The sequence below is a fragment of the Erythrolamprus reginae genome, chromosome 1 (assembly GCF_031021105.1).
Source record: "Erythrolamprus reginae isolate rEryReg1 chromosome 1, rEryReg1.hap1, whole genome shotgun sequence".
NCBI lineage: Eukaryota > Metazoa > Chordata > Lepidosauria > Squamata > Dipsadidae > Erythrolamprus > Erythrolamprus reginae.
In genome coordinates, this window is record NC_091950.1 from 271,771,088 (window position 1) to 271,796,605 (window position 25,518).

A 25,518-nucleotide genomic window follows, 5' to 3' on the forward strand; every position below is an offset into this window, starting at 1 on the left:
AAGAAAGGGAGTCGGAAGACAACACTTCTTTTTCCCAGCCCTCCCTCACTTCCCTTCCCCCCATTTCCCCCACTGCTTTCCTATTTACTTTTGTATTTCGTATATTATATTATCATATAACTCAATAAAATGTTTGCTCAGAATAAATGCAGTTGCGGTTTCACTTAGTGACTGCTCCGCTTCAATGACTAATTTTCCCACAGACCAGTAGAAAAGGAGTTGAAGTCTTCAATGAAACGCAGCAGCAGTAGTAAGTTGTGAAAAAATATATTTACTTCTTTATACTACTACTACTACTGTCTATACTATACATACAATAAACTAGTCTCTTACTAGTACCTTGCTACAACTATCTTAGTTCAATACCTCAGAGGAATCAACTTGTACAGCATTTCAGCTTCTTCAAAACATATTTCCACAAGCAGCAGAACACAGCTAACAACAGCGAACAGGCAGAGAGAACAGATAGAGAAAGAGCAGGGAGCTCTTGCCTAACTAAATACAGTGGTACCTCATGATACGAACCCCTCGTGATATGAACATCTCGAGATACAAACCTGGGGTTCGGAATTTTTTTGCCTCTTGTTACGAACTTTTTCCGGCTTACGAACCCACCGCAGATTGCAAAATGGCGCTCCGCTGGGTGCCGCCGCCCGGCTGTCACCTTCTGAAACAGCCGGCAGGTTCGGCAAAAGTTCGGGTTCCGGTTCCAGTGGCCGCTGAGAAGCGCCAAGCTGTTTCAGAAGGTTACAGCCGGGTGATGACGCCCGGCGGAGCGCCATTTTTGCAATCGGCAGCAGCGTTTTCGGCCAATCGAGGCTGAAACGGAGGTGGGGAATCCCAATAGGGAATTCCATGGGCGGAGCTTTGACGTCACAAAGATGTCCTTCCTGGTCGGCCGAAACGTGGCCTCCAGGAAGGACATCTTCGTGATGTCAAAGCTCCGCCCATGGAATTCCCTATTGGGATTCCCCACCTCCATTTCAGCCTCCCGATTGGCTGAAAACGCCACTGCCGATTGCAAAAATGGTGTTCTGTCGGGCGGTGCCACCCGGCTGTAACCTTCTGAAACAGCTGGGCGCTTCTCGGCGGCCTCCGGAACCCGAACCTGAACTTTTGCCGAACTTCCGGGTTCGGCGTTCAGGAGAACGCCGAGAAGCCCCCCAGCTGTTTTAAAAGGTGACAGACGGGCGGTTGCGCCCAGCGGAGCGCCATTTTGCGTTTTTTTTTCCCCTTGCACGCATTAATTGCTTTTACATTGTTTCCTATGGGAAACATTGTTTCGTCTTACGAACGTTTTGCCTTATGAACCACCTTCTGGAACCAATTAAGTTTGTAAGACGAGGTATTACTGTACAGTGGTACCTTAAGATACGAACCCCTCGTCTTACGAACAACTCGTGACACGAACCCGGGGTTCAGAAAAATTTTGCCTCTTCTTACGAACTTTTTTCGAGTTACGAACCTGCGTTCGGAGACTGCTGGGAAGCCCCGCGGCTGTTTTAAAAGGTAACAGCCGGGCGGCGGGGCTTCCCAGAAGCCTCCCGAACGCCGAGGCAAAATTTTGCTGAACCCCAGGTTCGGTTCGGGAGGTTGCTGGGAAGCCCCCCAGGCAGACTGCGACCTTTTAAAACACCCGCGCCGCTTCGCAGCTGTCTCCCGGAGCCGAACAGCAAAGCCTGAAGCTGAACAGCAAAGCCGAACTTCCGCATTCGGCTCCAGGAGACACATGGGAAGCGGCGCGGGTGTTTTAAAAGGTCGCAGCTGGCCTGGGGGGCTTGCCAGCAACCCCCGCACCCCGAACCCGGGTGTGGGGGGGTGCTGGCAAGCCCCCCAGGCCGGCTGCGACCTTTTAAAACACCCACGCTCTTCCCTCACCCCCGCCCCCGCAAGGCATCGCAGCGACAAGCGGGTTTTTCCGACGCGGGTCTTACGCGCCCGAGCCGGGTTTCCCCCCACATCCGGGCCCACGCACCTGTTCCAGCGGGCTATTTTCCGCCGGTAGTAACGCAGCGCCTCCTGCCCGTTGAGCAGCTTCTCGGCCGGTCTCTCGGGGGTGCTGTAGAGCGGGTGCGCGAATAGCCTCCTCAGCTTGGAGTGGGGGGGCCTGGCTGCTCAGGTTGGCGGGCGGCCGAGTCTGGAGCTTTGGACCGGCGGCGACGGCGGCTTCTTCGGCGGGGCAGGAGCAGCGGGGCTCAGCCGTCTCCGTGGCCGGACCGAGGCGCCGCCTCATTTGGGGCCAGAGGTGGAAGTAGAAATCGGCGCTGAGCAGCGCCCCGAGAAGCAGCAGAATGAGCAGCCGGTCGCGCCGGGTCCCCAGCATGGTCAGCGCCGGCGGCTGGGCGAGAAGCAGGCCGGGCGCGAAGGCAGCGGCGCACGGGCGATGCCGGGCCGTGGGTGGGAAAGGAAGGCGAGCCACGCGCCTGTTTGGCCGCGAGAGCCCGGGCGAGTCCCGGCAGGGCCTCTGCCCCGCTGCCGCCGCAGGAGCAGGTGGGGGAAGCCGAGGCAAGGGAAGCAGCAGGCAGCGCCCCGCTTGTGGCCGAGAGGCGACCGGCTGCATCTTTGCCCGGTGGCCTCTCCCGAGTAGGCAGACCGTGCCGCCTCTGGAAGGATGGACGCGTTGGGCGTTTGTTTGCATCACGTGATTGACCGGGTGAAATAAAAGATCTAAAAATCCCTTGTCTCCCCAACCCGGATTTTTAGATCTTTTATTTCACCCGGTCAATCACGAGATGCAAACAAACGCCCAACGTGTCCGAAAGCCAGAGACTTTGGCTAGAGGTCTCTCCGACGAGCTCCGGTTCTCGTCGGAGAGACCTCTAGCCAAAGTCTCTGGCTTTCGGACACGTTGGGCGTTTGTTTGCATCTCGTGATTGACTGGGTGAAATAAAAGATCTAAAAATCCCTTGTCTCCCCAACCCGTATTCAATCCGGGTTGGGGAGACAAGGGATTTTTAGATCTTTTATTTCACCCGGTCAATCACGAGATGCAAACAAACGCCCAACGTGTCCGAAAGCCAGAGACTTTGGCTAGAGGTCTCTCCGACGAGCTCCGGTTCTCGTCGGAGAGACCGCTTGCCAAAGTCTCTGGCTTTCGGACACGTTGGGCGTTTGTTTGCATCTCGTGATTGACCGGGTGAAATAAAAGATCTAAAAATCCGGGTTGGGGAGACAAGGGGTTTTTAGATCTTTTATTTCACCCGGTCAATCACGTGATGCAAACAAACGCCCAACGCGTCCATCCTTCCAGAGGCGGCACGGTCTGCCTACTCGGGAGAGGCCACCGGGCAAAGATGCAGCCGGTCGCCTCTCGGCCACAAGCGGGGCGCTGCCTGCTGCTTCCCTTGCCTCGGCTTCCCCCACCTGCTCCTGCGGCGGCAGCAGGGCAGAGGCCCTGCCGGGACTCGCCCGGGCTCTCGCGGCCAAACAGGCGCGTGGCTCGCCTTCCTTTCCCACCCACGGCCCGGCATCGCCCGTGCGCCGCTGCCTTCGCGCCCGGCCTGCTTCTCGCCCAACCGCCAGCACTGACCATGCTGGGGACCCGGCGCGACCGGCTGCTCATTCTGCTGCTTCTCGGGGCGCTGCTCAGCGCCGATTTCTACTTCCACCTCTGGCCCCAAATGAGGCGGCGCCTCGGTCCGGCCACGGAGACGGCTGAGCCCCGCTGCTCCTGCCCCGCCGAAGAAGCCGCCGTCGCCGCCGGTCCAAAGCTCCGGACTCGGCCACCCGCCAACCTGAGCAGCCAGGCCCCCCCACTCCAAGCTGAGGAGGCTATTCGCGCACCCGCTCTACAGCACCCCCGAGAGGCCGGCCGAGAAGCTGCTCAACGGGCAGGAGGCGCTGCGTTACTACCGGCGGAAAATAGCCCGCTGGAACAGGTGCGTGGGCCCGGACGTGGGGGGAAACGCGGCTCGGGCGCATAAGACCCGCGTTGGAAAAACCTGCTTGTCGCTGCGATGCCTTGCGGGGGCGGGGGTGAGGGAAGAGCGTGGGTATTTTAAAAGGTCGCAGCCGGCCTGGGGGGCTTGCCAGCACCCCCCCGCACCCCGAACCCGGGTGCGGGGGGTGCTGGCAAGCCCCCCAGGCCGGCTGCGACCTTTTAAAACAGCCGGAAAGCCGTTTTTTTGGGGGGGTTTTTTTGGTTGCACGGATTAATTGACTTTACATTGTTTCCTATGGGAAACAATGTTTCGTCTTACGAACCTTTCGTCTTACGAACCTCCTCCTTGCACCAATTAAGTTCGTATCATGAGGTATTACTGTACTTTACCGATAATTACTAGATTGCTGCACGATCAACTGCCAGACACATTGGCCAAAAAGTAGGCCAGCAGAAGAGGAGATTCTGACCAAATGCTTCAGCTGTACATTTGCGTGGAAGATTAGCTCACCTTATTTCTTGGCCTCCTTCCCTGACAGAAAATGCTGCATTTTTTTCACGCCTCGGCTCTGTTATATGTACTTTGCGTGTGTAGAGAGTTAGGAAGGTGACCTTGGCAGGCTTCCTTGCCTAGGCTAAAATGGTTAAGCATTTTTTTTAAAGCTTCAGACGCTGTCAACATTCAGAAGCAAATCAAACAGACACTCTCAGAACCTCACTAGACTATGAGATGAAAGAGAAGGTACAGGACATTCAGACTTGCAGAATTGTTATTAAAACAACTCTTCTTAAAAATAGTTTTAGCTTTCTTATAGAGTTGATTTCCTGGTCTAGTTTATTTAATGAAGCCGATGGAGCTTTGAATTTACATTGCTCTGTCTCTCATCAGTTTCCTTAGATTTGTCACTCGTTTATTGGATTTCTGTCACAATCTGTGCCAAGCCTGTGATTATATTTACAGTTGCCATCTTAAGATATTGGTAAAAAGGTTTTTCCCAGTTGCAATGTATGGCTGTGAAAGGTGGGCCGTAAGAAAGGCTGAGCGCCAAGGAATTGAGGCCTTTGAACTATGGTACTGGAGAAGACTTCTGTGAGTCCCTTGGACTGCAAGGAAATCAAACCGGTAGTCCTAGAGGAGATCAACTCTGACTGCTCTTTAGAAGGCCAGATCCTGAAGATGATATTTTGGCCACCTAATGAGAAGGAAGGACTCACTGGAGCTGAGCTTAATTCTGGGAAAGATTGAGGGCAAAACTTGAATGGGACAACAGAGAATGGGGTGGCTGGATAAAGTCACTGAAACAGTAAGCATGAGCTTAAATGGACTTCAGAGTATAGTAGAGGACAGGAAGGCCTGGAGGAACGTTGTCTATGAGGGTCACAATGAGTCAGACATGACTTTGCAACTAACAACAACAAAAAGGACTCTTCTAAAAAATCTTCCTAAGCTTCCATGTCATTGGTCTATGGCAAGTATCCAGCTTGCTATCTGGTTGGCTAGCAGCCATCAATACCATTAAAAAAACTGTGGGACATAAATCTAATAACTGAATAGCAGTCTCAAACAAGCTACTCCCAATTGAGTAGTAATAACCTCTTCCTTTTTTCATGGGACAGAAAAATGAGTTGCTTGCAAATTTGGCATATTGAGCAGTTGCTATGGTTAATTCTCTCCCCTTGTTCAGTCTAAGAATGTGATACTTGGTTTGTCTCCATGCAGCTATGGAATGTAGGACCCCAATAATTTCTAACTTTCTACTTTAAAAATGAGAAGGAACAGGAACCCAATTTCACCCCATGTTGTCTGCTTCAGGATTGTTGAGGAAGCAAGAGTTTTAAATTAATGAGATAACTTGACACACTTCTAGTGAGTGTAACAAGTACTGTACATATGTGAGACCTATGCCTAACACTTTTTCCACAAACTACAGCATTTTCATTTTAAGCTTCTTTACTCTCCATCATAAAAATCCATTGCAAGCCCATTTGAAAACTAGGTTCTAAATTGGTTAAAAAAAAGTTTTCTCTCCTGCCAACCTGTGCCAATTCCCACCATCAAAGTCACAGCAGCATTTCTGCATTTCTATTAGACTAAATAAAATGCACTTGCTATAAGAACAATGCCAACACATTAAGCCCAATCAAAATTTGTATAAAATTATGGAGAAACATTTATGTTCTTCAGATTTTTCAGTTAGTTAAATGCCTTCAAGGGGATTCAAGTGTTAATGGGGGCATATTAATAATTCATAGCTTACTCTCTCTTTATTTTTTCTTTGACCATTTCAGTCAGTGTTGACTCCCAGAACTTTCTCACAACTCTCTGCAGCTTTTTTGGCATGATTTCAGAAGTGGTTTGATGCTGTCTTCTTCCTAGGCTAAGAGAGAATGATAGGCCCAAGGTCATCCAAGTGGCTTCATGTCAAACATGGGATTAGAATTCACAGTCTCCCAGTTTCTAGCTTCATGTCCTAACCACTACACAAACTGGCTCTTCATAGCTCTTCCTTAGAGATCCATAATCTTTTCAGTCCTATCACACCCACTTTATTGTTGTCTTTCTCTAATTTTCTTCCAATGTTGCCAAGGATTGTGATATTTTCTAGTTCATTGGCCGATTAGGTCCCAGAGTTGGCCTTCTCCAGGTCCCGTTGATTAAACAGTGCCATCTGGCAGGACCCAGAGGAAGGGCCTCCTCTGTGGCAGCCCCGGCCCTCTGGAATCAACTTTGTCCAGAGATTAAAACTGTCCCCACCCTCCTTGCCTTTCGCAAGCTGTTGAAAACCCACCTATGTCACCAGGCATGGGGGTCAACGTTCCCGGTAAGCTGCACGCAGGTGCGCGCGCAGGCAACGGGGAGCCTTGGCACAGCACTTTCCAAGTGCGCACAGTTATACTTTCTCGCCCACTGCGGTCTGACTCCTTCCCACTCCGACCCTGCTGAGTGCAGCAGCGGCAGCACTTTCAAAGTGCCGGACAGTCATGCTCCTCCTCCCCACTCTGCCCCTGCCGAGGGGAGAGTCTCACTGGTGGCCAAGAAACCGCTCAGTATGAAGGCCAGGTAGGGCTGGGGCCGGGGGAAAGTGCGGCTCCGGCGGCTTACCTTCATCACATGACGTTCCTGACGCTGCTTCTCCTCGTAGGGAAGCCGCCGGAGCCGCCACCGCCGGGAAGGAAAAAGTTGGTGCAGCTGCCTGGAGGTACCGAACTGAACCGCTGAGGAAAGGAGCCCCCCGAAGCTGCCGGTATTGCAGCCAGCCCTACACTTCCTGCAGCTTGGAGCAGTTACAAGGTAGAGACTGGGAGGCTGTTAAGAGGGCGGCCAGGAGGGGTGTGTCGGGATTCCGACTCCCATTCCCTCTGACCTCGTCCCCACAGATCTTACATTTTGGATAGTAAACAAAATTTTCTGTTCAGTATCCGGATTTTTGTTTGGATACCGAAGCAAATTTTTGCAGAAAATTTTGTTTGAAATCCGAAATGTATGAAAACCGAGGCGTTTGAGAACCGAGGTACCACTGTACAAGGATTTAAGACAGAAGAACAAGAAGTTTTAAGGACGATGATAAAAACTGCTCATGCAACTATAGTATATGAATGGAAGGATAAAAGTAAATGGACACTAAAATGATGGAATGATTACATATTTGAACAAGCACAAATGGAAATAACTCATATTTACCTCACTGAACTGTCTATGGGAAGAAAAAGTTGAAAAGATAAGACAAAAATGGAAACTTTACTTTGCATGGGTGGAAAGGGATAAGGCCAATGAAGACATAAATAAGAAATTGTCTAGAACTCTGACCTGGCTGGGGTTATAAGAAAGAACTGAGGGGGGGGGGTTTAAGGGTGAAAAGTATGAAAATTATTAAAATAAAATAAAAATAATCCATAAACTTACTACCCCCCCCCCCGTGTGCCCCCCCCCAAGCAGCAACCCATTCCTAAGAGACATTGCTGATGGAGTTCTATTTTCATGAAGTGTATTAAGCCAGTCAATATTTTTCAGCAGCTGTATCATTAAACAACACTCCCCCCCCCCAACTCACATGCTTCTCATCCCAATAATGTCTCTTTCTCAGGTGTTTTCTCTAGGTCCTCTGGTCCTTCAGCAGATGTTTGGGAGGGAGAGGATTCTGCACAGTATCTTAGCTTATGGTGTGTCTCTGAAACCCAGATGATTGTGGCTTATTCTTAAATATGGATGAACTGTCATTATTTGTCCTGTGTCTTATATTCATAGCTTGGTCCAACTCCATCCTAAAATACCGCGTCTCCAAGCCCCTTCTACAGGGCTTCCATTTTTCAACCCCTCCCCATGCATCATTAATTAATTAATTAATTATACTTCCATGCCGCCGAACTCCCGAAAGGCTCTAGGCGGCATACAGTTCATATCCTCAAGCTTTTAATTTAAGGACTCTGGGCGGCATACAGTTCATCTCCTCAAGGTAAAAACCTAAGGAACCAAGTCGCTGGGCATACTGTTAGATCGGTTGAACAACCGTTCTACATGCACCAACGACGCGATATGAAAAAACGCAAACAGCCGTTAGTCAGCGTTCCACGCGCTGGGCCTCACTGGAGGTGTGGAGGAGGGGGGCGAGAGCAAACCACTACAGTATAGTCTTGCGTTACAGTAATTTCCGACAGGGAGCGCCCTCGGTCGTCCAGGGAGACTACATTTCCCAGCAGGCCGAGGCGCCAAAAAGCGTCCCTCCCTCCCTCGAAGTTTGAAGCGGAATAAACTGAAAGCCGCCGCCGCCGCCGCGCTGGCGCGCGCGCAAATTAACAGCGGTAAGGTCACGTGCCGCTTGCGTCGCCAGTGGTTGTTTGGGGCGAGAAGAACGCGCTGGCGAGATTAACCACCGCTCCTCGGGCTTGACGGTTGATTTTCATTTTGCTCCGCCGTCCAGTTGCAAAAAGGTTTTGTTGCAGCGATACGAGGCGGGGGGGGCGGGATTCTTGTCTGCAGGCGAGACGAGGTACCTTCCAACAGCGCACCATCTTCATCACGTGGGTTGAATTGGTGAGCGTTGTGGCCGCTGCCGCTGTTGCCTTAATCGTCCTCGGCTCCCTGGTTTGGCGTCCGCGTTTTTCCACCACGCTTTCTCTTTCTATTCCTCTATTATTATTATTATTATTATTATTTATTATTATTATTATTATTATTATTATTATTATTATTATTATTATTATTATTACTATTACTGACAAGTGCTTTTGGTGAAATGAATGGAAGCCTTGCTTCCATTCGGAATTTTGCTTTTTCCATTAACCTTAGTGCATTCTTATAGCTTCTCTTGCACGCTTCTTGGAACCTTTCTTTTTGCACGCTCTTTCCTGACTCACTGGCTTGGCTTGGCTCTTCTGCATCTGTATGGTTATATGCACTTAAAAAATAATATTTCTACTTTTATCACTTATAAATCAGGTCAGCTAGTGGAAGCATGCCAATTTTGGTTTTGCAGAACTTTTCCAGCAAAACCCTTGATCTGGTAAAAGGATGATTTCTGAAATGATGCAAACCAGTTATACTATTATTATCAGTAAAATAAAGCAAAAAAGGGTCTTTGGTATCTTCCCTTTAGGGTTGGCATTTTGCATGTTCTCCGATTTCAGTGCTGGTTGTCTCCAGGTCTTGAACAATGAATTCATGGTAAATGATTTTAAAAAGTTAAATATTTGCCAGGAAATGCAATATTAATTGCAGTAAGAAAAAAATGGATTTATTTGTGCATTAACTTAAGTGATTTTTTGTTTGTTTGTTTGTTTGTTTCAGATACAGCAATGGAATATCTTATGTCTTCTGAGAAGACTGGCAATTCCTCTCAACAGGAAGAAAGTGACAATGATATCGAATTTGTTAGTGTACGTAGACAATTTGCATGTTAACATAAAAGGTCTGGAAGATCAACTAGACATCAATATGATGCAGCATTTTGCATTGCATAGTGTCAATCCAGATCAATCCTAGAGTTCAAGCAGGCTTCTCCCATCAGTGCCCTTTTAATAGTTGCAAACTAAGACATGCATGCTGTCTTTGTTTCTGGATTTTATATAAAGCCATCAAAATCGGCTGTCATGAATAGCCATTCCATTTGTGGATTTGTCCTCTTGAACCACCTATCTTGATAGCCATCACTAGAAACATACAAAACTAACGGCGGAAAAAGACCTCATGATCCATCTAGTCTGCCCTTATACTATTTTTTGTATTTTATCTTAGGATGGATATATGTTTATCCCTGGCATGTTTAAATTCAGTTACTGTGGATTTACCAACCATATCTGCTGGAAGTTTGTTCCAAGGATCTACTACTCTTTCAGTAAAATAATATTTTCTCATGTTGCTTTTGATCTTTCCCCCAACTAACTTCAGATTGTGTCCCCTTGTTCTTGTGTTCACTTTCCTATTAAAAACACTTCCCTCCTGAACCTTATTTAACCCTTTGACATATTTAAACGTTTCGATCATGTCCCCCCTTTCCCTTCTGTCCTCCAGACTATACAGACTGAGTTCATTAAGTCTTTCCTGATACGTTTTATGCTTAAGACCTTCCACCATTCTTGTAGCCCGTCTTTGGACCCGTTCAATTTTGTCAATATCTTTTAGTAGGTGAGGTCTCCAGAACTGAACACAGTATTCCAAATGTGGTCTCACCAGCACTCTATATAGTGGGATCACAATCTCCCTCTTCCTGCTTGTTATACCTCTAGCTATGCAGCCAAGCATCTTACTTGCTTTTTCTACCGCCCGACCACACTGCTCACGCATTTTGAGACTGTCAGAAATTACTATATCTGGCAGCAACTTCTTAATATAAAAGAGTGTTTTATTGAATCTAAATTCCTTAAATTTAGTTTTTAGTCAAGGATCCCGAATACTGTGAAAGGAAGAGAAGAATAATTACTTGCCTCTATATTTTTGATGGCATACATGATTTTAGTGCACTTTTGTTGTACGCTGTCTTTCAAAGCTAAAAAGTTTCAAAGTTTTGAATAAGCCATTCTACTCTCCTAAGAAAGTAAAAGTTCTACTCTCCTCTTTCCCCTTTTGCGCTTCTGTTCTAGCTCTTATCAGTATCAGCTTGTAATGCAGTGATAAGAACTGTATACAATATTCCCAGTGTGATTTTACTATATAAATACAAAAAATGCATTTTATTGAGAGAAGGTTTTTTCACTAGTATGGAATTCACTTTGCCTACTGGATAGGCATTTTAATTAACTATCCACATACTCTCTTTCTTTGAAATTTGTTGGCAGTTTAGATGTGAATGTTGGGGGTTTTCTTCCCTTTTTGGTATCAGTTCAAATTCCTTTGCTTAAATTGAACAGCCTTTGTAATTTTATATTCTACCTATCACCTTTGAAGAAATCTTATTTTAGTGGTGCTATTCAGTTTAATTGGTGTTATTAAATTTGGTATCGTCCTTAAAATGATTGAGCACTTTTCAGTGCTCATTCATATTTCTAGGTGGCATTTGTAGCAAAATCATGGCAACCCTGCTATTTAGGAAGAATATTTATAAATTCATTGCATTTAGCATAATGCTGCTTAGATTTTTTCAGGGGACAAAGTAAATCTAAGGTTTGACTAAAATTTTATTCCAATGTAGAAACCATTCTTAAATTATTGGGAGTTCAAATATGTGGAACATAATTAGAATTATGAACTTGTTGTCAAACAAACAACAAGTTGTCAAAATAGGGAGCGCCATATCTAATCCTGTTCCAAAGGCAACGTGTTTGGACCAACCCTCTTCATACTCTATATAAATGACCTTTGAGATCACATTACCAGCAACTACGTTCTTTTCACCGATGATATAAAACTTTTCAACACCACCAATAACACAGCTACTCTCCAAAAAGACCTTGACCTTGTGTCTGAATGGTCAAATATCTGGCAATTCCAAATCTCAACCAAAAAATGCTCTATTCTACACATTGGCAAAAAGAATCAGAACACTGAATACAGGCTGAACAAACCAGGCCTTACAGACAGCTCTCACTCTGTAAAAGTCCTTGGAATACTCATCAAATGACCCAAATCCAAAGCCCACTGCAACAACATCGCCAAAAAGGCTTCAAGTGTTGTTAACCTAATCCTACGTAGCTTCTGCTCCGGTAATCTCACACTGCATACAAAACTTTTGCCAGACCAATCTTTGAATACAGCTCATCTTTCTGGAACCCACCTTGCATTTCAGATATAAATATTCCAGAAAATGTCCAGAGATACTTTCCTAGAAGAGCCCTCCACTCTTCCACTCTCAACAGAATACCCTACGCAACTAGATTTACAATCCCAGGTTTAGAAATCTTAGAACTACGTTGCCTTAAACATGACCTAAGCATAGCCCATAAAATCATCTGCTACACGTCCTGTCTGTCAGTGACTACTTCAGCTTCAACTGCAACAACACACGAGCACACAAGAGATATAAACTTAAAATAAACCATTCTAAACTTGATTGCAGGAAATACAACTTTAGTAACCAAGTAGTTGATGCATGGAACTCACTATCTGACTCTAGTATTATCACCTAACCCCCAGAACTTTACCTACTCACTGTTGACCTCTCCCAATTCCTAAGAGGTGAGTAAGGGGCGTGCATAAGTGCACCATATATCATGTATATAAACATTGTTATATCTTCGTATACCACCACTAGGTACTTGACAAAACAAACAAACAAAAAAATAAACATTTTCTACTAGCAGAACTGAAGGGAGCACTAGGTTGGGAAAGTCTTCCAAGGAGATAAAAGAGTGGGAGCATTGTGCTCAAAAAAGAAAGCATAGTGTCTAGATACATACTGGTCTTTGACTATTATAAGTATTTTATTTGATACCTTCTTAGTATGATTAATGTCAAGTGTGTGTTTTTGATTGGGTCAGAATTACTGCAGTTAAAAAGCTTTCTTGGATTATGAAATCTCTGATACGTTTGGTTAGAAGGCATTTGACAAAGGCCATTCCACAATTTTATACTGAATAATACAAATTTGAATCAAATAAAAATTATTCTAATGGACCTGAATAATTTGTACTTTTGCCTCTCATATTTTGAGAGTATCCATAAGTTTTAAAAAAAAAACTGTGAAAAATGTTTGTCTTCCTAGGAAAATGTAATGAGACCTGTCCTGGAATGCATTGATCTCCGTAATGAAGAGGAATGTGATATATCTTCTGAAGTGAGTGTTTCCTCACTGTAATTTTCAATTTTACTATAATTTTTAGTTTTTTCTGGAAATATTATGCAGTATTTTTCTGAAAACTTCTAACATTATGAGGGACTGTCTGATGTAGATGCATAGTAATTTATATTTAAATATGTTTGAAGGGGGAACTTTTATTTTTTTAAAGATTTTTTTTATTTTTTCTGTAACCTTGACACAGGCTGCCTAAAAATTAATTAAATAATAAATCCTATTATTAATCACTCTAAATCCTAAGATCCATGGCCATTCAAAGAATTTTGTGCTGTATTTAGAGCCATTTCTACTATTTCATTTACAGCTTGCTTTGCTATTACATTTTGTCAGTACTACATAGAAACATAGAAGTCTGACGGCAGAAAAAGACCTCATGGTCCGTCTAGTCTGCCCTTATACTATTTTCTGTATTTTATCTTAGGATGGATATATGTTTATCCCAGGCATGTTTAAATTCAGTTACTGTGGATTTATCTACCACGTCTGCTGGAAGTTTGTTCCAAGGATCTACTACTCTTTCAGTAAAATAATATTTTCTCATGTTGCTTTTGATCTTTCCCCCAACTAACTTCAGATTGTGTCCCCTTGTTCTTGTGTTCACTTTCCTATTAAAAACACTTCCCTCCTGGACCTTATTTAACCCTTTAATATATTTAAATGTTTCGATCATGTCCCCCCTTTTCCTTCTGTCCTCCAGACTATACAGATTGAGTTGCTACTGCAACTCCTGCCTGGTTTGGTATTAAATGCCCCTAAATCAAAAGGGAAAAGTGCACATTAAAATAGTCCAGTTTCACCATTCTTCAGATCTACACTTTATAGACTTCACAAGGATTTCAAGGTTTTGTTTCTTAATACTGGAGCATTCAGTGAGAGAATCACTGATTCTGCTTTGTATTGCTCAGTCTTTTAATCAATGACTTGTTGAGGTAACATTTATAAAAGTTGCAAATGACAAAACTGGGAGAGGTGGGTAATGATTAGTTAATAATTATAGTTTATTTTTAAAAAAAACTTTTGGGTCATATAAATAATCGCCTCTAGGTTGAAGTTCTCAAGTGTATTTATTTCTCTTATATTTATTTGCCCCATATCTTGCCACAGGGCTAAGCTAGGTGTCTTACAGTAATAAAAAGGAAGAAAATGAAAGGAGTGTAAACAGAACAGAAGTAAGATAACAGAATCATAACATTATTATTATTATTATTATTATTATTATTATTATTATTATTATTATTATTATTATTATTTGGATTTGTATGCCGCCCCTCTCTGAAGACTCGGGGCGGCTCACAACAAGTGAAAAGCAATCCAATATATAATCCAATTAATTAAAATATTGAAAAATTTAAAAAAACCCATATACTAAAATACATACACACAAGCATACCATATATAAATTCAACGTGCCCAGGGGGAGATGTTTAGTTTCCCCATGCCTGACGGCAAAGGTGGGTTTTGAGGAGTTTACGGAAGGCAGGAAGAGTAGGGGCAGTTCTGATCTCCGGGGGGAGTTGGTTCCAGAGAGTCGGTGCCGCCACAGAAAAGGCTCTCCCCCTGGGGCCCGCCAACCGACATTGTTTAGTTGACAGGACCCGGAGGAGGCCCACTCTGTGGGACCTAATCGGTCGCTGGGATTCGTGCGGCAGAAGGCGGTCTCGGAGATATTCTGGTCCGATGCCATGAAGGGCTTTAAAGGTTATAACCAACACTTTGAATTGTGACCGGAAATTGATCGGCAGCCAATGCAGACTGCGGAGTGATGGTGAAACATGGGCATACCTAGGTAAGCCCATGACTGCTCTCGCAGCTGCATTCTGCACGATCTGAAGTTTCCGAACACTTTTCAAAGGTAGCCCCATGTAGAGAGCATTACAGTAGTCGAACCTCGAGGTGATGAGGGCATGAGTGACTGTGAGCAATGAGTCCCGGTCCAGATAGGGCCGCAACTGGTGCACCAGGCGAACCTGGGCAAACGCCCCCCTCGCCACAGCTGAAAGGTGGTTCTCTAATGTGAGCTGTGGATCGAGGAGGACGCCCAAGTTGCGGACCCTCTCTGAGGGGGTCAATAATTCCCCCCCCCCCCAGGGTAATGGACGGACAGATGGGATAGTCCTTGGGAGGCAAAACCCACAGCCACTCCGTCTTATCCGGGTTGAGCTTGAGTCTGTTGACACCCATCCAGGCCCCAACAGCCTCCAGGCACCGGCACATCACTTCTACCGCTTCGTTGACTGGGCATGGGGTGGAGATGTAAAGCTGGGTATCATCGGCATATTGATGATACCTCACCCCATGTCCTTGGATGATCTCACCCAGCTGTTTCATGTAGATGTTAAATAGCAAGGGGGAGAGGACCGACCCCTGAGGTACTCCACAAGGGAGAGACCTCGGAGTCGACCTCTGACCCCCCACTAACACCGACTGCGATCGGCCAGAGAGGTAGGAGGAGAACCACTGAAGCACAGTGCCTCCCACTCCCAACCCCTCCAACCGGTGCAGAAGGATACCATGGTCGATGGTATCGAAAGCCGCTGAGAGATCGAGGAGCACCAGGACAGAGGATAAACCCCTGTCCCGGGCCCGCCAGAGATCATCCATCAACGCGACCAAAGCGGTTTCCGTGCTGTGACCGGGCCTGAAACCCGACTGCTGGGGACTTAGATAATCGGCTTCTTCCAAGGACCGCTGGAGCTGGAGTGCCACCATTGAAATTGAAACACAACAAGGCTATATCAATATAATATGGTAACAAAAACGTTGAATGGGTAGGGAGCAAGGGTAGGAGGAGAAGGCGTCTGCCATCATTCCAGCAGCCACCACCATTATTTATAAATAAGTATTTATACATTTAAATCCAATATTTATAAATGCAGCATTTATTTTAAAAAGTATTTATTATTTATTCAGTATATTTTGGTTTATTACACGGGTAATTCTCAACATGTAAGTAAAATTGACTCCCAAATTTCTGTTACTAAGTTAAGTGAGTTTTGTCTCATTTTGCAATCTTGCCAAAGTTGTTAAGTGACACACCAGTAGTTAAATTAGTAATACAGTTATGAAGTGAATCTGGCTGTCCATTGTCTTTGCTTTTCCAAAGGTTGCAACACGAGAACACTGCAACTGTTGTAAATGTGAGTCAGTAGGCAAGGGTCTGAATTTTAATTACATAACCATGGTACTCCTGCAACAGTTGTGTGAAAAATGGTCATAAGTAACTTTATTCGATACTTTTATATCTTCAAACGGTCATTAAGCAAATGTAAGCTGTAAGTCTAGGACTACCTGTACAGATTTTGTTAAATCAAGCTTAGTTTGGCTTTCCACAACCAGCAAACACTAGAAATGTTAGGACTATAGCTTTCTCTGGGATTTTTTTCACCTTCCATCTTGTCATCTCTCCCTCATCTAATTTGGAGAAAAATGTAGGAAAGAGATTGGTGTCGTTGGTATTCTAGGTCTGCCCAGATGATCCTACAAGCCATTTGTTTCCCTGTGAACTTGTCAGATAAGATCTATATTTCTCTGTTCAGTTGTGTCCAATTCTTGAAGACTGCCTGGACAATTCCAAGTATTTTCTTGGCATGGTTTTTCAGAAGAGGTTTGTCATTGTTTTCTTCTTAGGGCTGAGAGAAAGTGATTGGCACAAGGGCCCTAATTGGCATCATGCCTTAAGGAAGAACTAGAACTCATGACCCCCTGTTTCTAGCCTGATGCCTTAATGGCTGCACCAAACTCGCTCTCATTGTTTATATACACTTCCCCAAGTCTTCTCTGGATTCAATGGGCATCCCTCCCTGCAATTTAGAGGGGAGTACAGTGGTCCCTTGATTTTCGCAGGGGATATGTTCCAAGATCGCCCGCGAAAGTCAAATTTCCACGAAGTAGAGACGTTCCCTTCCTTCCTTCCTCCCCCTCCCTCCTCCATTCCTGATTTTACTTACCCCCAGAACCCGCAGGGGCAACAGGGCGGCAAGCTGGGGGCTTTCCTGCGCTCACAGCCAGCGTCTTCTGTGGTGGCGGCGGCAGCAGCACCGGTGCTCAGGGTCAGGGCACGGGAAGGGGAAGCTCAAGGCAAGAGGGATCCAGGCCAGGACTCAAAGCTGGGATTCCAGGCCGGTTAGCTGGGAGGTTGGACGCTACCACTAAGGGAGACAGCTTAGGTGGGTGGGGGAAGAAGAGGTGGCGGTGGGCAGCAGTAAGGCTCGGCTTCAAGAGTGGAGCGTACCAACGCTCCGAGAATTAAAGGGGAGGGTTCGGGAGGCTGGGATGGAAGCGGAGCTTTTATATAAAGAAGCAGGACGGCTGGGGTGGGGGTGGGGAGAATTAAAATGCACAGTACTGTACATTGGGCAGCCGCAGGAAAACCCATTTTGTTCAAAAAAACCGCGGAGTATTTTTAATTAATATTTTTTAAAAACCCGTGGCATAGCCTTTCCATGAAAGTCAAGGGACCACTGTATATAGGAAGAAGTTCCATTGCACAACCAGAAATCGGTTTAGAAGCTTTTTCACATGAGTGTCAGCTGTGTCTTTAAATGTAAAACAGTTAAACATCTTGCATTGTAGTTGCGGGAAGATTGTAGAATAGAAGCTAATGGGGGTTCTTCAGTTGGAGAAGGCAAGATTATTTTTTTCCTTTATAGCAAAATGCAATTGATCAGATTTCCTCATCACCACCATCATTTTTTAAGAAAAAAATTCTGCTATGGTTTACAGGCTGAAACTAATTCCTTAGGGCTGTTTGATAATAAGTATTTTTTTTCTTTTTACTCCCTCAGTTTTTTTCTTTTTACTCCCTCGGTCAGGGATGTGCTGCCAGTTTTTTTAACCATAGAGTGGAAAGAAAAGTCTTTATTTGATTTTCTGGGGAATTTTCTGAGTCTGCATTGGTTGCCGATCAGTTTCCGGTCACAATTCAAAGTGTTGGTTATGACCTATAAAGCCCTTCATGGCACCGGTCCAGATTATCTCAGGGACCGCCTTCTGCTGCACGAATCCCAGCGACCAGTTAGGTCCCACAGCGTTGGCCTTCTCCGGGTCCCGCCAACTAAACAATGTCGCTTGGCGGGACCCAGGGGAAGAGCCTTTTCTGTGGCGGCCCCGGCCCTCTGAAACCAACTCCCCCCCCCCCCCTAGATTAGAACTGCCCCCACCCTCCTTGCCTTTCGTAAGCTTCTTAAAACCCAGCTCTGCCGCCAGGCACGGGGGAACTGAGATACTCTTTCCCCTTAGGCCTTTACAATGTTATGCATGGTATGTCTGTATGTATGTTTGGTTTTATAATAAGGGTTTTTAAACTGTTTTAATATTGGATTGTTATATGCTGTTTTTGTTGCTGTTGTTAGCCGCCCCGAGTCTACAGAGAGGAGCGGCATACAAATCCAATAAATAAATTAAAAAGTACCCTGTTAATCCTGCTTTAATCAGGTTGGTTGAGAGATCGATTGATCTTTCCAGGTAACAGAGCATGAGCCCACTTGGCCTCAGGTTTTCCTTTGCTTAGTTTCTAGTATCTGTTTCAGGTCTGCCTGGGGTCATTCACCGCTGTGGATGCCATCTGTGAGCCCCACTAGCTAAACTAGATGATGAAATCAATTTCACACAAAGGCTAAAACTACTTGTATTGAAAATTGGTATAATAATAGTGTTACAAATCCGATTGTGCTGTATCTCCTCTTTCTCCTCATAATTTAGAGAAGAAAACATGGATAAACATTGATCCATAAATATTTCCTGATTTTTTAATGTTTCATCCTTGACTTAAACTTCAACTACTTATGTATGTTAGATTTCAAATGGATTCATTGAATGAAAAACTGGGGCTCCTTCTTTGTTGTGCATTTATTGATTGATTGATTGATAGATCGATTGATTGTATTTATATGCTGCTCGTTCCAAAACGAACTCAGAGCAGACATTTTCCTGGAATGTCGAGACAGCATCGGCTCAATTTTCTGGGCAGTTTGTACTAGCTCTTTCAAAGAGGTTTCTTCTTTTGCAGAAAAATATACGACCCAAAGACTATGTTGATTATCAGAAAGCAAAAGTTGCTTCGACCCTAGATCGCTTGGCACGCCACGTAGAGTTAGAGAAGCAGCTGAAGGAAGAGAAAAACAAATCTTTCAAGGTATGGTTCTTCGCCAGGATTAGTTACAGCGCAAGTATTTGAAGGCGATTTCTGTGTAAGAGAGCACAATTTAATTTAAACATTTCTTTACCTTATTCTTGAATCTGAGCAGCACAGCGGCCTAGAGGTAGAGCTCTCGCCTCACAATCAGGAGGCTGGGAGTTTGATCCCAGGGAGTGGCAGATATTTATCTCTGGTTGCAATGAATAATTTTCTGATGCAAGCTCCACATAGGCTGCAGGAAGGGCATTTGTCCAGTAAACGTTCGAGCTCTGTTCACTCCACACTGATGCAAGGGATTACAGGGTCTTTTAAAAGAATAAAAAAATCATTCTTGCACCCAATTTCATGTGCTGTTAAGTATCCAATCAAATCTCCCTGATCAGCAGGCATTCTTTATGTTTCTGTGCTTTTCACTAATTTTAGTCTACCAGTTACTACCTTTATGGCCATTCTAGAAAAGACTTGTGGGATATGGTAGTCCTTTACTCACCACTAATGAAAATAATATGATATGCTAATTCTCTGTATTTCAGCTTTTAATTCATTTACAGTGATCCCTCGATTTTTACGGGTTCAAACTTCGCGAAACAGCTATACCACGGTTTTTCAAAAAATATTAATTAAAAAATACTCCGCGGGTTTTTTTCTATAGCACGGTTTTTCCCACCCGATGACGTCATACGTCATCACCAAGAGTCACTTCTCTCTCTGTTTCTCTTTCTTTCCAGTCATTCTCTGCTTCAATCATTTTCTCATTTCTTTTTTCTCCCCTTTTTTCTATCATTTCTCTCTCTCTCTCTACCTTCCACTCTCCCCCCCTTGCTCGCTCTCTCTCTCTTTCTCACTCTCTCTCTCCCTCTCTGTGAGAACGCCTGCCCTGCCTCTCCTGCAGCCCCCTCGCTGATAGCTGGGACGAAAGCGCTCTCAGCTAAGGGACTGTGAGAGGGGCGGGGCGGGCATTCTCAAAGCGCTCAGAGCGGCTAGTGGCCGAATGAGGAGGATGAGAAGCCGTGGCCACCAGCGCTGCTGCAGGAGGACCCATGTCCCAAGAAAGCCAGTGAGAGGGGCGGATCAGGCGGGTGGGGGGTAGTGGCGAGGGGGCCAGAGGCGCTGGGGGGGGCGTGGGGGCCGAGGGGCCGACATTCAAAACAATCTTTGCCGGCCTCCGCACTTTCGTCGCTCCCCGCCCCCAACTTCAAGCCCGGCTCCTTGCGCGGCCTTGGAAAAGGGTGCGTGGGGGTAGTTTTTGGCTGTCCATAGTCAAAAATAGTGTTTTTACTTCCGCATCTCTACTTCACGGAAATTCGACTTTCACAGGCAGTCCGGGAACGCAACCCCCGCGAAAATCGAGGGATCACTGTACATAATAGTATTCCGTATTAATATCTCCTTTCCTTTTAAATACAGAGAACATAGCAAAATTAAAATGACTGTGAAATGTGGTGCATTTCAAATGATCTTAACTACCAGTAGACACTTGAAGCTAAGCTGAACAGTTGCTGGTAGCACTGCCCTTCACTAGCAGCAGTGTTCAGTATTTTCCCGCGGAATATTAAGTTTATTTTTCTGACGTAGATTTATAATTGTCTTGTACTTATTTAATAATTGTTCATTTAACCTGCCCAGTTTTCATGTTTATTTTCCCAACCACTGGGATTTTTAGGAAAAAGTGGATTCACAACATGCTCATGGACTGCAAGAACTGGAATTTATCAGGGGACATAGTGGTACAGAAGAAGCAAGGTTGTGTGTGAATCAGTGGCTAAAAATGCCAGGTAATTGGCTACTTTGTCGTTTGGAGAATCTTTCTTCCAAATAAATAGTTCTCCTTAACTATAGATTCTTTCAGGAGTGTGGAATGGAGGAAGCAGAATAACAACAACAAAAAGCTTTTATTAGAAAACATAAATGTTCCAACCTCATTTACTTCAAGAAAATGCCACAGTAAAATGGTGTTAATTGTTTGCATGTATTTTGATGGCATATGTTAAGCGCTAAAATATTTCATGTGAAAAGCTGTACTCAAAATCTATTGTGGTTTCAGGAACCATCACCGCTAGCAAATATTATAACAAACATTTGGCAATATAAAAATTGCCTTTTACTTTTTTTATGAAGTCATATTACCATTTTTAGCTTTAATACGGGTCTAGTACGGCTAGAGTAGTTGTATGAAATAACTCTGGAATCTTTTCTGAAACTAAATATAGGATAGTTTATTGATACTTTTGTTTTTACAAGGTTTAGGGACCTATTGATAAAAACAATGCCGTTTGGCGGGCCCCAGGGGAAGAGCCTTCTCTGTAGCGGCCCCAGCCTTCTGGAATCAATTCCCCCCACAGATTAGAACGGCCCCCACCCTTCTTGTCTTTCGCAAACTACTCAAGACCCACCTTTGTCGCCAGTCATGGGGGAGTTAGGATATTCCTTCCCCTAGGCCATTACAAGTTATGTATGGTATGTTTGTGTGTATGTTTGGTTTTTATAATAAGGGTTTTTAATTGTTTTATTAAATTGGATTGTTACATGTTGTTTTTTATCATTGTTGTTAGACGCCCCGAGTCTGCAGAGAGGGGCAGCATACAAATCCAATAAATAATAATAATTAACATACAGAATAGGTAGAATCTAACTTATATTGGATTCTAACCTACCTGCAGTATTGACAACTTAACCGGCGTAGTTGAGAAACATTTGGAAAATGAGCATATAATAATAAAAAAGTATGTTGAAAAGAAATAGTCTTAGACTTCAATTTTAACCATTTCCAATAGCTGTATCATATAGGCATGAGATAAATGTAATTAGAGTTTATCCCATTGTCATCTTATAATCTACTGTGCTAGTTTAAAGGATAATTGTGTAACATCTGCATGTTTCTGTTTGTGCTTTAGTTCTCAAGCCAGGCACTGTAAATTCAGGAAGAAGAACATCTAAAACATATCAGATCTCATCTAACAGCAAATCCATTTCATGTCCCATAATGCATTGCAATAGAAAGTTTGACAATGGGCATTTACTGCTAGGTCATCTTAAAAGGTATTTTTTTATCATACAAATAACCTTATAACTAGCAGAGATTAAATATCAAATTTAGCTTTGCTCAGATTTGTTTTAATTTTTCCCACTTTTAAGTTTTATATATTCCAATTTCTATAGTAGCTTGCAAAGAAAGAAAAGTTGCATGAAATTCTTTATGCTTTCTTGTATATTTCTTCTGGGGTTACATTTTGTTCTGGTGAATATTTTTGACAGCAATTTTCCCTAATAAAATGCATTTTAATATTGTCAGTGCATCTTTTTTTAATTCTTTACTGTAGTGTTTTTGATTTCCATACATTTTGGAGGGAGGAATTGTCATAAATTGTTTGTCTAACCATCTTCACATATTTCACATATTGATGAAAAATATTGAATCAGATACATGTACTTTAAAAGAAAACAATTCTATTGCATATTTTAATGTTTAGGTTGCCTCAACAAATCATTAGGCATAATTTCAGGTGATATTGACCAGCATTAAGCTTCATATAGGTTGATACCAGGTGTTTTTTTTTACTATTATAAGTATAATCTAAAATTAATGTGTATACTTTATTAAATTAAATTATTACTTTTTGCAAAATAAAATAAAAACATTTCTGCCTAATACATGCAATTGTGTCTATTTTTTTTAGGTTTGATCATTCTCCATGTGATCCCACAATTACTCTACATGGACCTTCAGCTAATATATTTGCCTGCATAGTCTGTGGCAACAGATTTGAAAGTAATCAGCAATATAGTGCACACCTTTTGTCTAAGGCAAGAACTTAAGGATATATTGATAAAAGTAGCAAGTTCTTATTACGTTAGATCAGAGGTGTCAAACTCAAGGCTAAGGGGCCAGATCCGGCCGGAAAGGTGCTTGGATCTGAGCTGCAGGGCTGCCCTGGAAACAGTGAAGGATTGGCCTGCAATGCCTCTGCAGCAAAAACAGCTTAGGAGGCCTCATATATTTCCTCCCAAGCTCCGTTTTCACTGGCAGAAAGCCATTGCAGCTGAAAATGGAGCTCAGGAGCCTGTTTTCTCTGGCAGAGTGCTCAGGCCACTACAGGCTCTCCTGACATTAGTGACATTGAGCTGGTTATGTCCACCCTGGCCACGCCCATTCCCCTACTCACGTTTAAAACAGTAGCTTGCTTCTCTTTTTGTAATGATCCAAGCACGTTTTCAAAAACTCAGTTTGATTCTCTTCCTCTCAATCCGCTTTTCACCAAGCCAGAGAGGGTTGTCAGGGGTTAACTTTCACCTTTTCTAATTCACATTAGGGAGTTCTCTGTAGAGGCATCTATCTTTCTGGATGCATGCGCAAATCCTCTCTGATGCGGCATTCAATGAAATCTAGTTTGACATTCCTAACTGAGATAAATCAGTTACATAAAACTATATGGAGTTTCCTGAACAACATTTATTTTTAGAAAGGGAAATCATGATGGAAATATTCTATGAAACTGCAAATTGGTAATTGAACTTCCCTGTAGCTGAGAGTTAATTCTCTGTCTTCATCCAGAAAGCAGGTTTTTCCTATGTTTTAAAGAAGTTCCAGTTTTCTGGGGGGAAATTACATCTAGATTTAGGTAGGAAACAAACTTTTCTTGGCTTTTATTCATCATTTTTAACTATTCTTTCAATGAGACTTGGAGTTTCGCTGTTTATTCCCCCTGCCTGTTAGCTTTCAGAGGAAAAAAAGGTCAAGAAAGTCAATTAAGGTTTTCTTCTGCAGAGTGGGAGGGACTGGGGGCACTTGGTTCCCACTGATAATTGACTTCTTTGCTCACATAAAAAGAAGAAAGATGAAAGAGCAAAAGATGGAGAATACTATAGTTGAATTCTTAAATTGATGTGTTCTTTAAATTGATGTGTTCTTTAGATTCTTCATAGTAGATCTGAATGAAATGACATTTTTATGTATCCATTAAGGTTGGCAACTTAAGGAGAATTTTGGATAAAAATAAATAGTTTTTATTTGTAAGGTTGTTTCAGACTTATCACAACAGACTTTTAAAATTGGATGCGTTAAGTGGAAACAACACAAATACCAAATTAAACTATGGTGATTTTTTAAAAATAAACTTTGGGCTAGTCAATTTTTCTTAGCCTAACTCATCTCAGAAGGTTGTTGTGTAGAAAATATATACAGGAAGGTGTGTTGAATATGTTTGCTGCTCTGAGTTACTTGTAAAAATAATAAAGTTAGCATACAAATAAATCAGTTTTACTCAAAAACGTTCTTTCTCTGAAATCTTTCTTTTTCAAAACTTTGTCTTGCTTGTGTTGTTCTTCCCTCTATTCAGGCTGGTGAAAATGATGGCCATGAGAGAAATTACTCTCCTCAGCTTATTCAGTGCTTTGCGTGTCCTTGCTGTTTCCTCCTCTTTAGAATAAGAGACCAATGTCTGCAACATATGTCTGAAAAAAACCATTTTTCTCAGGCTTTTAAATTGAGTGGTATGTTTAATACACACATTTTTTTCTCTTTGATGTAAGTGAGTAATGCAGAGATTGTTGGCTTATATTTTAATCTATGGTTACGAAGCTGCAGTATGTTCAAAAATTATTTTCCATGTGTCTTAAGGAAATGAGATTTTCGTTTGTTTGTTTGTTTGTTCCTCCTCTTTTTTGTTGTTCAAAAGAGCTGAAATTACTAATTAAAATGCTCCCTGAAAAGAGGGTATTAAATGTTTTAGATAAAGGTGCAAAATAAGATAGAGACAGTACAGTCAGGATAGGTTTTTCTTGAAACAGAGAGATATTTGAGACTTAACTATGGCTTTTTTCAGCGGGGAAAAAAACCTGATTGTCATAGAACTGCAGAGCCTCACAACTAAGGATGTTTGACTTCTGTAGAAACCTTCCAGCAATGAACAACACTTTTTTTTAAAAAAAATGTGAATTGTGCTTATGGTACAATATTAAGTAGACATTATTTGGTTATAAAACTTTGCCTACATGTTGTGCATCACACGGATGAAGATTTAGTGGGTTTCATAGGAAGACAATGGCATGGGACCAGATTACCTTCGGAACTGCCTGCTACCGCACGAATCCCAGTGACCGATAAGGTCCCACAGAGTTGGCCTTCTCCGGGTCCCGTCGACTAAACAATGTCGTTTGGTGGGCCCCAGGGGAAGAGCCTTCTCTGTGGCGGCCCCGGCCCTCTGGAATCAACTCCCCCCAGAGATTAGAACGGCCCCCACCCTCCTTGTCTTTAGCAAATTACTCAAGACCCACCT

General features: G+C 43.6%; 1 protein-coding gene across 3 annotated transcripts in view; it reads left to right on the plus strand.

Annotated features, from left to right (window-relative positions):
- The first annotated feature begins 8,613 nt into the window (after window positions 1-8,613).
- Window positions 8,614-25,518, plus strand: part of ZNF451 (zinc finger protein 451) — a 28,129-nt gene continuing 11,224 nt past the window's right edge. The window contains exons 1-8 of one of the 3 annotated variants that reach the window (XM_070733027.1): window positions 8,614-8,680; window positions 9,666-9,754; window positions 13,015-13,086; window positions 19,115-19,240; window positions 20,907-21,018; window positions 22,138-22,282; window positions 22,921-23,047; window positions 24,580-24,733. In XM_070733027.1, coding sequence (XP_070589128.1) covers window positions 9,674-9,754; window positions 13,015-13,086; window positions 19,115-19,240; window positions 20,907-21,018; window positions 22,138-22,282; window positions 22,921-23,047; window positions 24,580-24,733 — 817 coding nt within the window. In that variant the 5' untranslated portion in view covers window positions 8,614-8,680; window positions 9,666-9,673. Of the gene's footprint in view, window positions 8,913-9,665; window positions 9,755-13,014; window positions 13,087-19,114; window positions 19,241-20,906; window positions 21,019-22,137; window positions 22,283-22,920; window positions 23,048-24,579; window positions 24,734-25,518 lie in introns of all 3 variants that reach the window. The other 2 variants (XM_070733025.1, XM_070733026.1) reach the window with 2 other exon arrangements.